Raw genomic sequence first — 15,219 nt, forward strand, 5'->3', positions numbered from 1 at the left:
CTCCAATTATATATGATTAAGTCCCATTTTACTGTCCTTTTATTTCCTGGTTTACTTTTTCCCCCTTTCATTTTTCCTTTTTTTTTTTTCATATAACAAGCCAACTTATTTAACTCTGTGATATCAGGATTTGTATCTCTTTGTTGTAATGAAAATTCTTAATTCTTGAACATTCCATGCACATAAACTTACATCTTAATATTTCTATTGGCCATCGATGATTTTTGAATTCCACAGGTCTTCTCTCATGTGTTATATCAATCAAGAATGGGTTGAAGTCATGTACTTATGAAAGGTAAACTTTTCCCCGGTAGGATATATCAGTTTTACTAGATAAATTGTGTTTGTAAGTTGATTATCTTTTAAGCTTTCAAGACATTAAATTTCTTTGCTCTCATTTTTTTTCTAAATTTAATAAACTGGTATTTTCAGATTATTACTAGTTGTTTGCAGGTTTGTTGGCTTTGTAAATTGTGAGCTCTGAATTTTAGCTATGGCAAACCTTGAAATTTTCCTTATTTTGTTTAAGAACTGTAATATTTGCATTTTTATTTTGCCTTCTGGTTCTCTTGGGTCTTAGTAATTTTTAATTTCTTGAAATATGATATTGGGAGTTCGATTGCCGTAGCTTTCAGGTAGTCTAATTATTCTTAGAGCATCTCTCTTTCATTTTATTCTTTTTTCCTGATGTTGGAACTATGTGTGTATATGTATGTATGTGTGTATGTATGTATTTTATTTTTCCAATTACATGATAGGAAAGTTTTTCAATATTCATCAACTTGCTTATTTATAAGTTATAGAATTTTCTACCCTTTGCACACCCCTTCCCTTAGCAGAGAATGCACTGGTAAAAATTATACATGTACAATTGTTTTTAACATGTATTCATATTTGTCATTTTTGTGTATGTGGAATCAGGACTAAGGAAAATGAAAGAAAATCATGGGATAGCAAGGAAAGGCATAAGAATTTTAAAATAGTGAACATAGTGTCCAATCAGATTTTGTGGTGGTATTTTCTTTTTTCTTTCAATTTCTTTTTCTTCTCTTGTTGCAAAAGCTAAAATTTCTAATATTTTATTGTATGGTAGTGGTGATAATGGGCATTCTTATTTCAACTTGATCTTATTAGATATACTCATAGTTTGTCTCCATTACATATAATGTTTGTTGATAGTTGTATATAGATTCTATTAATGAATTTTTAGGGAAAACTCCATATAACCTATGCTCTCAAGTATTTTTTTTTAACAGGAATGTATATTACATTTTGTCACTGGCTTTTCATCATATATTGAGTTAATCATGATTTCTGTTGGTTTTGTTACTTATATAGTTAGTTATTTTGAGTGTTTTCTTAATATTGAATCATCCCTGCCTACCTGGTATAAGTCCTACCTGATCATGGTGTATTATTCTATTGATAACTTCTTGTAATCTCTTTGCTAAAATTTTATTTAAAATTTTTACATCAAGGTTCATTAGGGAGATTGGTCTATAATTTTCTTTGCCTGTTTTGGTTTTTCCTGTGTTAGGCATCAGCACCATATTGGTGTTATAAAAGGAAATTTGCAGAGCTATTTGTATTGTTTTAAAATAGTTTATGTAGAATAGGAATTAATTGTTCGTGAAATACTTGGTAGATTTTACTTGTAAATCCATCTGGATCTGGAGACTTTTTCTTAAGCAGTTTATTGATGTTTTCTTAATTATTTTATTTCCACTTCTGTTAAACTAGGTAGTTTATATTTTTATAAATATTCGTCTATTCCACAAAGGTTGTCAAATTTGTTGGCATACAGTTGGGCAAAATAATTCCAAACTTTGATGTCTTGATAAGTACATAAATTGGATTTGAGTGAGGAGAGCACTTTGCTAAGTCACCAGTCTTACTTTCTCCTTTAGAACCATCTGGATCTAGTGACCAGATATGAATCAGGACAACTGGAGCTGACTCTGGATGCCAGGCAATCAGGTTTAAGTGACTATCCAAGGGTCATACAGCTAGTTAATGTCAGTGTCTGAGGCCAGATCAAACTAATGTCCTCATATAGTATTCATATAAGCATTTGGATATATAAAACTTTCTCCTAAAAACTACTTTGACTGCATCCCATAAATTTTTGTATATCTCATTGTTGTCATTTTCTTGGATAAAATGGTTGATTATTTCTATTATTTGTTTTTGATCCACTTCTTTAAAATTAGTTTATTTTATTTCCAATTAATTTTCTCTTTCCATGGACATGTATTACATGTAATTTTTATTATATAATGATATTAAAAATAGGCATTAACTATTTCTGCTTTTTTACATTTTCTTATAAGGTTTTTATGCCCTAGTACCTGTCAATTTTGGTATAGGTGCCATGTGTTGCAGAGAAAAAGGTATATTCTTTTCTATCCCCATTCGTTTTTTTTTCAGAATTCTCTCATATCTAAGTTTTCCAAGATTTTATTCACCTCTCTTGACTTCCTCCTGGTTCACTTTAAGGCTAAATTTATCTAATTCTGAGAGATGGAGATTGATGTTCCCCACCATTATAGTTTTTCTGTTTACATCTCCTTGTAATTCATTCATTTTCTCCTGTAAGAATTTGAATGCTATATCACTTGGTGCAAATATGTTGATTATGATATAACTTCATGCTTATGATTTCTTTTAAGAAGATGAAGTTTCGTTCCTTATCCATTTTAATGAGATCTATTTTTGCTTTTGCTTTGTCTGGGATCATGATTGTTATCCCTGATTTTTTTTTACTTCCACCAAAGCATAATACATTTTTCTCCAACCCTTTACCTTTATCCTGTGTATATCTTCTGCTTCAAATGAGTTTCTTGTGAACAGCATATTATAAAATTCTGTGTTATAATCCATACTGTTATCTGCTTCCTTTTTATGGTAAAGTTTGTCCCATTCACATTTACAGTTAAGATTACTAATTCAATATTTCCCTCCATGTTTTCTGCCCCCATTTATACTTTTTCTTTCTTCTTATTCCTACTCACCAGTGTTTTGCTTCCTTTACCCTTTAACTTTCTTTTAAATTTTGACTTTAACTTTTCTTTTACTTTTACCTTTGCCTTCTCATTTATCAGTCTCTCCTTCCCCTTTCTTCCACGCCCCCCCCACCTTATTTCCCTTTCGGGTAGAATAGATTTTTAAACCTAAGTGAGAATCGAAGTTATTCCATCTCTGGCCCGAATCTTTTGAGAGTAAGATTTATTCAGTGTTCTCTCTTTGCTTCTATAATAATTGGTCTTTGTGCCCCTTCAACTAGTGATATTAATCCACTAATGCCTTGCCTCCTCCTAATATAGTTCTTTCTATGTCTTTATTGTTTTGGCCCTGTCTTACACCCACAATTCCTTTGTCAAAATATACTCCTTTTATTTGTCCTGATGGAAGGACTATACTCAAAGGTTGATTGATTGCTTGATTATTTGATAAGCATCATTGCCTCATAGTCACTAGATACTCTCTACTCTACTGTCTCATGAGAAATACACTACTCAAGAGCTATAAATCTCATTAAATTATAATTGATTTATAAAGACCCACTCTTTTGCAGTACCCTCCAAGGACACACAATCTCCATGAATCAAAGCATTATAAAAAGCCAAATCATTTCATAGACCATTTATATCTTCTACTCCAACCAAAACATACCCTCTCCAATTGTAGAGAAAGCATCAAGCAAAGTAAAATAGCTTCATTATGTTTTCATGACCACCCTCTGAGTATACTTTCTTCATCTGTCTCTATAGTACTCTAATCATAGTCCTACAAATATTCCCAATCAAAGCATCAGGTAAACTCTCTCTCTCTCTCTCTCTCTCTCTCTCTCTCTCTCTCTCTCTCTCTCTCTCTCTCTCTCTCTCTCTCTCTCTCTCTGTCTCTTTAGCACTTCTGTAATGTTACTATAACTTTTGTTAACTAAGGTGTGGTTTAAGGCATTATGTCTCATTTTATTTTTTAAAAAATTTGACTTTCTTTTACTATTTCTTATTTTCTCATAGAATAATTAACTTCTTTTATTCCTATTCTGATAAGTCTGTGATAAAATTTTGTGTATTTTATATTAAGATGTTAATTCTCCTGCCAAGTCTTTTCTCTATAACAATTTTCCGATAATGTCCTCTAGAAATACACATTCAATATATAATAACACATTTTCAATTCCTTTTTTAAAAATATTGCATTATTTCTTCTGTAAATTATAATAGAAGAAAGTTGACCTGTGACTTCATTTAGGTATTTAAATCCAACTGAGAAAATTCCCCATTACCAATGCAGGTTTACAAGTTCTCTGTAATTTATATTTTTAGAAACTAGAATCTAGAGCATTGAAAGCTTTGATTCATTCACCCTGGATCACACAGCAAGTTTGTGTCAGATGGGATTTGAGCCAGGAGATTGGATGCCAGTTCTTATTCCACTACACCAAAATGCAGCTTTTATTCTTATCATGCAATGAATCTGCAAAACTCTCCTATCCATCTCTTCTTACATCTCAGTTGCCAGAAAAGAGAATCTGCTTATCTGTAGAATGGAATATGCTGAAACTTCTTGCCTTTTACTATCAGGATTTCCTCTGTTTCTACATTCTCCAACCTTTCATTCCAGATTCTCCTGTAATTCAAATTTATGTCCTTCTTCATCCAAGAAGAAAAAAATCAATTGCTATTTATATCTTCTTCATAGCCATGTTTTGTGTTTGGTTGTGTACTGATTGCATTTTCCATCAACCCAAGTCCTTGCCAATCAGATGTCACCAGTAGCTAGTCAAAATACAACTTGCTGGGGAAATTCTCTCTGGGTCCAAATGACTTTGGGAAATATAGTTGTATTCATCTGAGAAAAAAATCCATAGTCACTGAAAATCACATCAACTGCTGGGAAATATATGCTTGGAATTTAGAATGGTCACAAATATTCATCTTTATGAGTAATATTTTTGAGGTAATAAGAGTAATGAGAAATGAAGTCCATTGAGTTTTGTTTCCTGAATCTCAAAGTCTAACCAATTTGTAGAGACAGGATCAAGGTGACTGGCAGTGAGAATAGTTCATATATATATGTACATATACATATATATATATATGTACTTCTGATAACCTATTTCCTCATTGCCTTGCCTTCAACTATGTATCCTAAGGAAATTGATCTGACTATATTCACAAAATAGTGTTAATGACTGATGATAACTATGAAACCTCTGAAAGTATTTCTAGAGGATGCCTATAGAAATAGAAACAAATTTAAATGACATTTTTTATGCTGCAGCATAGAGGTTAGCATTTTTCAAAGACGAGTCTTTTCTGTATTCAACTCTGTACTCAACTATGATGATTATTACTGCTGGCTAGTAATCTTACTATAATATAATTACTATTGCTTAATTTATATTAAATAAAATCCTTTAAAAATGTCAAAAAATGTGTCCATCCCAACATATGCCTTCCCTGTCTCATTTCCTCTATACATGGAATACACACATGTACTGATTTTTATGCCAACCTCATAGAAATAAATATGCAAATTTAGTAAAAATTATTTATTTTCTATTTTCCAGTATGCTCCAATACAAAAGTACAGTTTATTAGTAGTACATTAATGAACTTAAACATCTAGGTGACTGTGTTTGTCACAAATATTAATTTACAGTTTACAAACATCCACCAAAACAATTAAAAATGAAATAAATATATTTATAGTTTAACTTTCTATTTTCATTGCAATTTTTATATTTATAAAATATATAACACTTTAAAATTTTATTCTCAAAAACAAATTTAAATGTGCAAATAAATGATAGTGTGTTTTAAAATTTTTCAAGAATAGAAAGAAATCAAAAAGCCAGGATCTTGGAAGTATGAAATAGCAATTCATTAAGAAGAACTATTAAGTACAATGATGTTCATAGGAACCTGGGGGCAGTGATTCTTAACTATGAAAGTGTCTATACTTACCTTAAAGAAACACAAAACATTATTTGTACTTTTTTAAACTTCTTCAGCTTTCTGCTTTCTGGCAGCAGACCTGAATCAGTTAAGATCATGACTTTTTTCCAGTCAGTACAGTGCGAACTTCTTTAAAATTTTAGAATTTTATCTCTAAGTTAATAGTAGTGGAAGGAAATGATTGTATAAGAACTAATGAACACTAAAGGACACCTCTCTGCTGACATTGCTAACAAGGAATTAATGCAGCTTTTCAAGTAGTTGCTGAATGAAAATCCAATGAGCAAACATCTTCACATTTGAAATCAAATCAAATTTGAAAATACTTTGAACAACGAGTAAGAAAAGATTTATTTTTCCACATAAAAACTTTGACAAGATACTTTAAGGTTAACACCTAAATGATATTGTCTTGTTTTCTCTTAGCTATTAACTTTTTTACCAAAAAATAAATATTATTTGATAAAATATCAACTAAAAAGGCAAATGCTATACACACACACACACAGACACACACACATATATATATATATATGTATGTATGTATGTATGTATATATCCTTCATCTGATGGCTTAAAGTTAAAAATAAAATTGAATTATCATCCTAGAGAACAAACCATATGACTGTGTAGAGTAGATATTAATAAAGGCATGAAATTTCTTTAACCCCTTCTATGCAAGATAATGCTTTAAAATGGCCCTTTTTACTCTGCAGTATGTAAACTACTATACAGGGAGGAGAACTTAAAGGATTTTTATAATGCAAAAAAGAAAAGATCCAAGGCACTGAATGGGTTAGCATTTATAATGCATAATTAAGTGCCTGAAGGTTTTGCTATTCAGGTGTGTTATATACAACTTTAGATGTCTCTAGGCTTTGAAATAAATAAAGTTCATGCAACTAAATCTAAATTATTTGGGAATATAGTTTATGTATCATTATTTCTAAGAATTCTCATTCATATAGTTGAATTAAAAAATAATCATACATTGTAATTATACACCAAAAAAATCAAATTATTAATTACCTGATATATGGAATTAAAATACAATTTTCTAATATGGTGACAGTAATCATGTAAAATACCAATTGTGCCTTATCATTCTTATTAAAACAATAATAATAACAATGAATATGAATAGTTCCATGAACTTTAACATAAACTTTATATTTTAATTTGAAATGTGTATAGGGGTATGATATACATATATATATATATATGTATATATATATATATGTATATATTTATATATGAATAGGTCAGAATTTGTAGGGGATATTTTTTCTTGCTTTTTAATTACCAGTTTAGGTCTTATGGAATACAAATACATTTCTTTATGTACTTGGCATTTGAGTAACAGACTAGAAAAAAGTCAATGATCCAGCTTCCAGTGAATTTAAAAATGAATTGTCTATTCAATATTTTTTCTTCCTAATCACAGTTTTAAAAAGGTTAATGTTGATGCTTCAAATTAGTTTTCAAATATATTAATGCTTGATATCGAAATTATATTGAGTGTTATAAACAATGGAATTTTTTTTCTCCCTGTAAGAGTGATATTTTTATTCCCCATAGGCCAACTCTCATGTCATATAATGGTGGACATGTTTACAAAATTCTACAGTGTTTAGAAGCAGTTGGGGTTAGATCAGAATCAGTGTCTGAAATTTAATGGTGGATATCTATTCTACCTCAAAGTATATACTGTCCAGTTGTCTATAATTGGATCTGTGAAGATTACATTTATGCAGACTTCAGTATGATCATATTTATCTAAAATTGTCTATTTGGATAAATCAAACAGCAGAACCATGGAGATGCCATATTCACAGGGATAGAAAAGCTTCTAGTGAAGTGGGTTGTTATCCAGCCAGTCCATCCACAGAGATTAAAGGCTAACTCTTTTAACTAATTGAAACATCTGATGGGTCTCTTCTCCACTTGTTACACATCGAAATTCCAAGAGATTCTTTTAAAATGAACCTCATTAAAGTGGTTTGTTGGTAAATGTTCAACAATTAGCTCTCCAAAAAATGCACACAAAACACACGTTTAATCAGAATTCTTAACATGATCTCCATTGTTTTCTTAATGAGCAAAACAGTAAATTAAATCCAGATTTGTAGCATTTGGTCATTTCTTATGTGTAAATGCTCATACTGAAAATTTAACAATTGTTTCTTGAGATTGTATAGGGATTGCAGTACTCCTTTACCTCAATAACTCATAAACTTCAAACCTTAAAACATCTATACAAATGGAGAATCTGACACTATTTTCATAATTATTTAAATATTTGATTTGAGTTTCTTTACAAGTTTGATCTCACCATAATTAGTAAAAAAAATAGTTTTTGTATGCCTGCTTATATTGACACCTGAAAAAAGACAAAAAATATAACAATTATAGCAATTTTACACCAAATCGATGATTCTTAAAATCTACTATAATAAGGGAAAAACACTACCTTACAAAATAGTTTTCATTCATTTTTCATTCATTCATTCATGTTGTATTTTTAATTTTGATTACCTATTATCTTAGGAGAAAAAAGTAATTTTCTACACTACAATTTTAAATAATTTGAATGTTGCCCTCCAAGACATTTTAGTTTTCTTATGTCAAATATAACCAACATAACTAAGTTTTGCAAATGGAAAAATATATTAATATATGTAGGCCATACATCTAGATCAGTTTTTAAAACTGAAATAAACAATTTTTCCTGAGGCCACGTCTACAAAATTTTCCAGACTTGTCATCTATAATTCAATTAGATTATTACTGATGAACTGATTTGGTCTCCATACACATCAAAAGGTAAGATGTAAAGAAATAAAAAAAAGTCATAACCAAGAATTTGGGTAGTAAGATCAAACCAGCAAACCATTATTTAGTTAATTGATTTAATTCCCAAATATTTATACTATGTAGATAGTGCCCCCTCTCTCAAATCATGAACATGTGCTATATAATTTAAATGTTATGGTCATCCAAAATTAATACTAATTAAAATAGATTTGAAAAATATAACACATTAAAATTGGCTTATTAATACAGGTTAGTCCTTTTCAATAATTCCCAAAGATGCTTCCCAAATAAAATGTTATTAAACTATGATTGTTTCACATTTAGAACCTTTGGAAATAAATTTTTATCATGAATATCTTGGAAAGTACATTTGCAAACCTTACATATGTATGAGAAATAATAACCACATATTTGGCAAACATTTTCATCCCATAAATCCTTCCAGACTTAAAACAGTTTGATCACATGGCAATTATGATATATAACTCAAACACACTTAGAATACTGCCATTAGACCCAAACTTTCAAAGAGCTAAGGCAAAGTGGTTTAAAAACAATATCAAAAAATAAAAGCAAAGCTCACCCTTACTTATTGAGCAACACTTGACTGTTGGGCATTCTATAAGAAAATTCTTTATAATTGGAAAATCTCACTTTCTTTTCTGATTCTTCTTGGTCCTTAGAAATGTTTTCCATTCAACACATTTGAGACCATTAAGGAATAAAATAAATCAGTGACTGGTTACTTATATTCAAAAGATCTATGGAAAACAATAGAATATGAATAACTTTCATGTGCTCTCTAGAAATATTAGTTCCCTTTTAAGGTAACTGTTCTTGCTTTAATGAAAAGGCTTTTGATCTTTTTTTCAATATTAGGTCACACACAAAATAAACACTAAATATTTGGTCATATTATCAAATGTGTGATAGTGCAAAATTAATTGGAAAAAATGGGGGTTGGGGCTTGAATATTCATATGAAGCTCCCATTAAAGCCATATCATAGGACCAAGTATATGGCCCAGGGCATTCAAGTACTGTATGTTTGAATTCTAAACAATTAGAAGAAGCACTGAAATTCCAAATTTATAGATCCTCCATTTTACATTCACCAGGAGTCAAAGCATCAAGAATATATAATGCATTCTCTTATGATAAGCAAGATGCAATCCTCAGAGAGTAAAACATCAGTAAGATAATATTGTTCTATCTTCCTAGTTCATTTATTTCATTTTCCTCTAATAGTGGTATTATAAAGTAGCAGTACCATTACATTAACAGATTCTTGGTTGTAAGACTGTTTCATAGGGCAATTTGAATATCTGATTAATTAATCAAGACTAAGTGACAGAGACTTCCCTTGCCTGTTCTCTCTCATGAGTCCTAGCATATTTCCTAATGAAAATTTCTTTCAGTTACTCAGGAAAGCACATTGGATTAAAAGTAAATTTCTCCACAATGAAGATAGGAATGAAGGAGCCAACAAATCCATTTGCATCAGTCATAATTGAAATAATGTGTTTCATTTTCAATTGGCCTTAATACCTATGTCTTTAAAGTTATTACAGCAATGGTCCAAGATGAGAACAGGCCATTTCATATTTTGTCTGTAATGAGTCAGCACGGTTACTTCTTTACAGGTGGATTACAGATGACTAAAGATAAAACAATGAGAACAGGATGATTGTTACATACACTATGGTTAGGGGTACAGGAGAAAATCTATAATAAGAATTAAAGTGCTTTCTTCTTTAAGGAGATACTTAGACAATTGTCTTTCATGCTAGACTCCTTGTAGCCACAGGGGTCTATTTCTTACTTGCTTTATATCACTTATAATACACAGATGGGGATTAGTTCAGGCCTAGCACATTGTCATAGAAAATAACCTGGAAACGAGAAAATGACCATTCCATTTGCAGTTTCTTATGGGCAGCTGAAAATTTTATTGGATTTCTAAGTGTTTCTTCATATAATTAATTCTTTTGTCTCTACTTTTCTTTAAAGCAGGAGGTTGGTACAAATAGATCATAGTAAAAGCATATTCATCTTAGGCTTGGTTTTCAGCTGGGGTTATTTACAGATGTCTTGCCAAATTGAGAGGAGTTGGTGATCTGTTAGGATGTTTCTCTTCCAAAACTATAATGTGGACTTGTCTCTTTAATTAGTGACAGTCGTTTTTTCCAGGGTCTAGTAGTGATGCACATTTGTACACACCTGTGTACTTGTGGCTGTGGGAAGTAGGAAGTGTCAGGTGGTATATTTTACTTTGCTAGTAGCAGCAGAGGAACCAGAAGTAGAAGCAGAGGCAGAGGCTTGATTTCCTAAATAGAGAGGGTCCAAACAAGCCACTTTGGCAGCAAAGAAGGAGTGAATACAATGGAGAACAGCAAACAGGTTGGAAAACTCGAGCTCCTGAAAGGAAATCAGAAACTAGGTTATATGAAAATATTCCACAAATTCACAATAGCAATGAATGCATCTGGGTATCATGACTAAAACAAGAATTGATTACATTTTGACATAAAGAACACATAGAATATTTGACATATATAGACACATTCTATCAGTCTTTAAAAAAAGCTAATTATATGTCTCATGCTCAGTAGGCTAATTTCAACTAGTGGAAGAAAAAATATCAGCATGTTGTTTCTAAGTCACTTCGTTATTAATGAACAATGCATTGCAATAGCATGCCAAATTATAATTTTATTAATGTGAATTCTATTTCAAGATGAGTAGATTTCACAGTCAAAGAGGAAGAGTAGTTGGTTTGTAGTAAAAAAATGCAGCCAATGCTCTTTTTAAGCAACAATCATTATCCCACTGTGAGGCTTCCCAGAAGGAGAACCCAATTCAAAAAAAAATGATCTATAGATTGGACTTTTTCACTGAAATGGCAAAAGTAATGTTTTCTGGAAGAAAAGAGAAAAAGGAAACTAGGTGACTTCTCTTCAAAGATGAGTTATTTGGTCTCAGGGTAAGAAAACTTGTCCACTTCCCCATATCATAATCCTTTTGGTTATGTATGTCTCTCGGGAAGACGTTTTCATTGAACTTCTAGGCAAGCTGACCCAATATGGAGGCAGTTCACAGAAAGTTAAGAGCTGCAGTTAATGAATTCTGGTCTTGGAGTTAGGAAGATCTAGTTTCAAACTCCTCCCTGAAATACTGACTGTTGTAGCCTGGGAAACTTGGTTCTGTCAGGCCATAACTTTTCTGAGTCTCAGTTTTATCATTTTGTAAAATGGAGTCAATAGCATTTATTTAACAGGGTAGTTGTGAGGATTGTATTATCACAGGAAAAATTTTCTTTCGTTTCTCTAGAAATATTAAAGAATGTTTTTCTAATTTCCAAAGATTTTTTCAGTATTCAAGGGTGAAGGGGGAATGTTAGGACAAAAAAGCTTTCTTGGGCAATGAAAACTTTGAACAAAGAATAATTTTTGCCCCATTTAGGTCATTGCCTTCATTCTCCCCAAAGTAATTGGGGTAGTGACCCATCTAAGGGCTATGTCTGCTTTTTCCATCTCCTTAACTGATTAGTTCTGTGACCTACTTTTCTCCACTGAGAAAGAATTTAAGATACTGATTTCAGGGAAAAAAAGATCCTTTTTTTAGTTTTGGAAAATACTTTAAGGCATGTTCAAGAGAAAAAGGAAATAGTGGATATTTTTTGTAAAGTTAATCATAAATTTTATTATGACATATTATGATAATTTCCTTGTTCAAAATTCTTATTAAATGTTATTTAAAGTGATTTTGTGGTAGAAAGTCACGTCTGCAGGTATTGGGAGACTATACCAATTTGGCTATCTTTCTCTCCAGGCTAGACATGCTTAGATTATTTAAGTTCTAAATTAAAAGGAATTTGTTTCATAGAATTGTGCTTATAACACAAGGTAGAAAATCTTTGTTTTCAGGATCAAAGAGGTTAACATATACATCTATCTTTGCAAGCACTACAATACATGGTAGTTATTTTTCTTATTCTTTGGCATAGTTGTAAAGGCCTAAAATGATGACTCCTGTTTCACACAGTATCATCAAACGCTATGATTTTTGTAAGGCAATGGGGTGAATTGACTTGCCCAAGATCACCCAGTAAGGATATACGCCTAACAAAATTTGAAGTTGGATTAGATTCTCTTAGTTTTTTCCCCTACCTTCCAGTCCAATGGTCCTTCTAAGATTTCATGCAAATTCAGAGCTAAAAAAAGGATCTTAAAGAACATATATCCCAAACTGCTCACTGTACATCCATGGCAGTGATACTCAGAAAAATATCTCGTGAGCAATGCTAGGTCTCAGACCCATGTCCCTTGACTACCCTATCCAGAGTTTCTTTTATATCAACTAACTTTCATTAGTATTTTGTTTTACTCAACTTCTAGTAAATCAACCTACAAAAATTTTTGGAGCAGAACTTATGATTTTTATCTTTTTTTATGGTATCTTATGTTTTTTGTTTTTTGAAGTTGTGATTTCATCAGTGTAGGGAAATTCTATTATGGATGTATCATTTCATGATGCATTTCAGTAGCTAGTTTTTAGTGTGGGGTCTTAATTGTCCAAACCACTGAGAACTTGTGATTTGAATGCTTATCAGAAGTAGAACTTGAACCTAGGTCTTTCTTTAAGGCATGCCTCTGTATATAATGGCTAGTAACCTCTTCTTAGACTTCATGTTGTAAAGGGTATAGAATTACAAAGGAATCAAATGGCATCATACATGTCACTGATATCTAGAGAGGAACAATTAAATGGAAGAAGAGATTACAATTTACTCTAACTGTGACCTCACTCCTCATACCCACCAACCATCCAGATATGTTTTTCTCCCCTGTCACCTGAGGGGACAATATTGTACCTGCATTTTACATAAGATAAAGGAATAATCTGGAGTCACATCCCACTCAGAATGCAGATCATACTCTGCTTTACCTTCTCTTTCCATTATTGGCCTTCAACATTTTGCATTCTGGCTTTTAATCTCATCACTTGACTCAATTCTTTCCAAAGTTATCAGTGATCTCATTTCAAAGCTGGAACATCCTTTTTCCTTCCTAGTCTCCTTTGATAGTTCATTATCCATATTATACCACTAACTGCAATGCAAATTCGACTCCCAAGTTTCTCTTCTGAGATATCATCTTTATATTCCCTCTTGAGTACCTTCATCAATTTATAAATGTTGGATTATCATCTCAATGCAGATGACTCCCAGATCCATATATTCATGTAAAGTCTCAAATAGCCATCATCTTAATTCATGCCCTTATGACTTCTCACCTAGATTATTTTAATCACCCCCCCCCATTGATTTCCTTGAATGAAACTTCTTTTTCCACTGGAGTTTATTCTCCACAAGATTGCTACAGTAAATTATCTTAAGCATTGACACCATGTTGTTATTCTCCTACTAAGTACAACTACTGGATCCTATTATATAAGAATGCTCTAACTCAAATAATTGCTCTCTTCTTTAGATACAATGTTCCAGGACCTCTTAACTCTAAGTATTTTTCACTGGCCATTCCTCAATACTGGAGTGAATTCTCTTCCTTCCTAATCATCATAGAACCAATTTCTTTCAAAATTCAGTTCAGTTATTATCATTTTTTGATAGTTGTTTTTTGATTTTTTGCAAAGCAATGGAGTTAAATGACTTGCTCGAGGTTACAGAGCTAGGTAATTATTAAGTGTTTGAGGCCAGATTTGAACTCAGGCCTCCTGTCTCCAGGGCTGCTACTTAGCTACCTGCCATCTTCTACAGGAAATCTTTCCTAAGCTTTCCAACTGCTAATGCCTAACTTCTCTAATTACTCTATGTTTTATATTTATTTTTCATTCATGTTTATTCTGCACATACAAGTAGGTAAATATGTATACATGATACATATATATATACACATATATAGAAGGGAACAACAATATATTCATGTACACTAATACATATTGATATACATGTGCTGTATGTATGTACCTATACATTTAAATGTATATGCATATATTACATGAGTTTGTCTTCCCATATAGAATGTAAGTCTTTTGAGAATATGAATTATTTCATTTTTTGTATTTGCATTTTTGTACTCAGAGTTAACCCAGAGTAGACACAATACATGCAAATACATATTGATTGATTAAAAATATTGGTTTGTTTTCCAGTTTTCTGTTTACCATTCAGAAACTGACCCAATTGTCAATAAATATACCTGTATACAAATGAAAAAATTCTCACCCCTCCAAAAAAAGCACTTGATATTAATTAAAGGATGGCTTAAAATTAATTGGAAAATCAATAAACTTTGAAAAAGACCTATTATTGCTAGCAGTTACAGGCATAGTAAAAGGAAAAAAATAGTGGCATGCCACTTTGCTGCAGTCTTTGAATCACAGGCTTTGATAATTCTACATCCATCTAAAAACTTACT

The 15,219-nt window shown here is 31.5% G+C and overlaps 1 protein-coding gene across 1 annotated transcript in view; it reads right to left on the minus strand.

Moving 5' to 3' along the window:
* Nucleotides 1–10,755: 10,755 nt before the first annotated feature.
* SNTG1 (syntrophin gamma 1) overlaps nucleotides 10,756–15,219 on the minus strand; it is a 536,013-nt gene continuing 531,549 nt past the window's right edge. Inside the window, exon 17 of the mRNA XM_074202064.1 lies at nucleotides 10,756–11,197. Coding sequence (XP_074058165.1) covers nucleotides 11,033–11,197 — 165 coding nt within the window. The 3' untranslated portion in view covers nucleotides 10,756–11,032. The remainder of the gene's footprint in view (nucleotides 11,198–15,219) is intronic.

The sequence above is a fragment of the Macrotis lagotis genome, chromosome X (assembly GCF_037893015.1).
Source record: "Macrotis lagotis isolate mMagLag1 chromosome X, bilby.v1.9.chrom.fasta, whole genome shotgun sequence".
In the NCBI taxonomy this organism is placed as follows: Eukaryota; Metazoa; Chordata; class Mammalia; order Peramelemorphia; family Peramelidae; genus Macrotis; species Macrotis lagotis.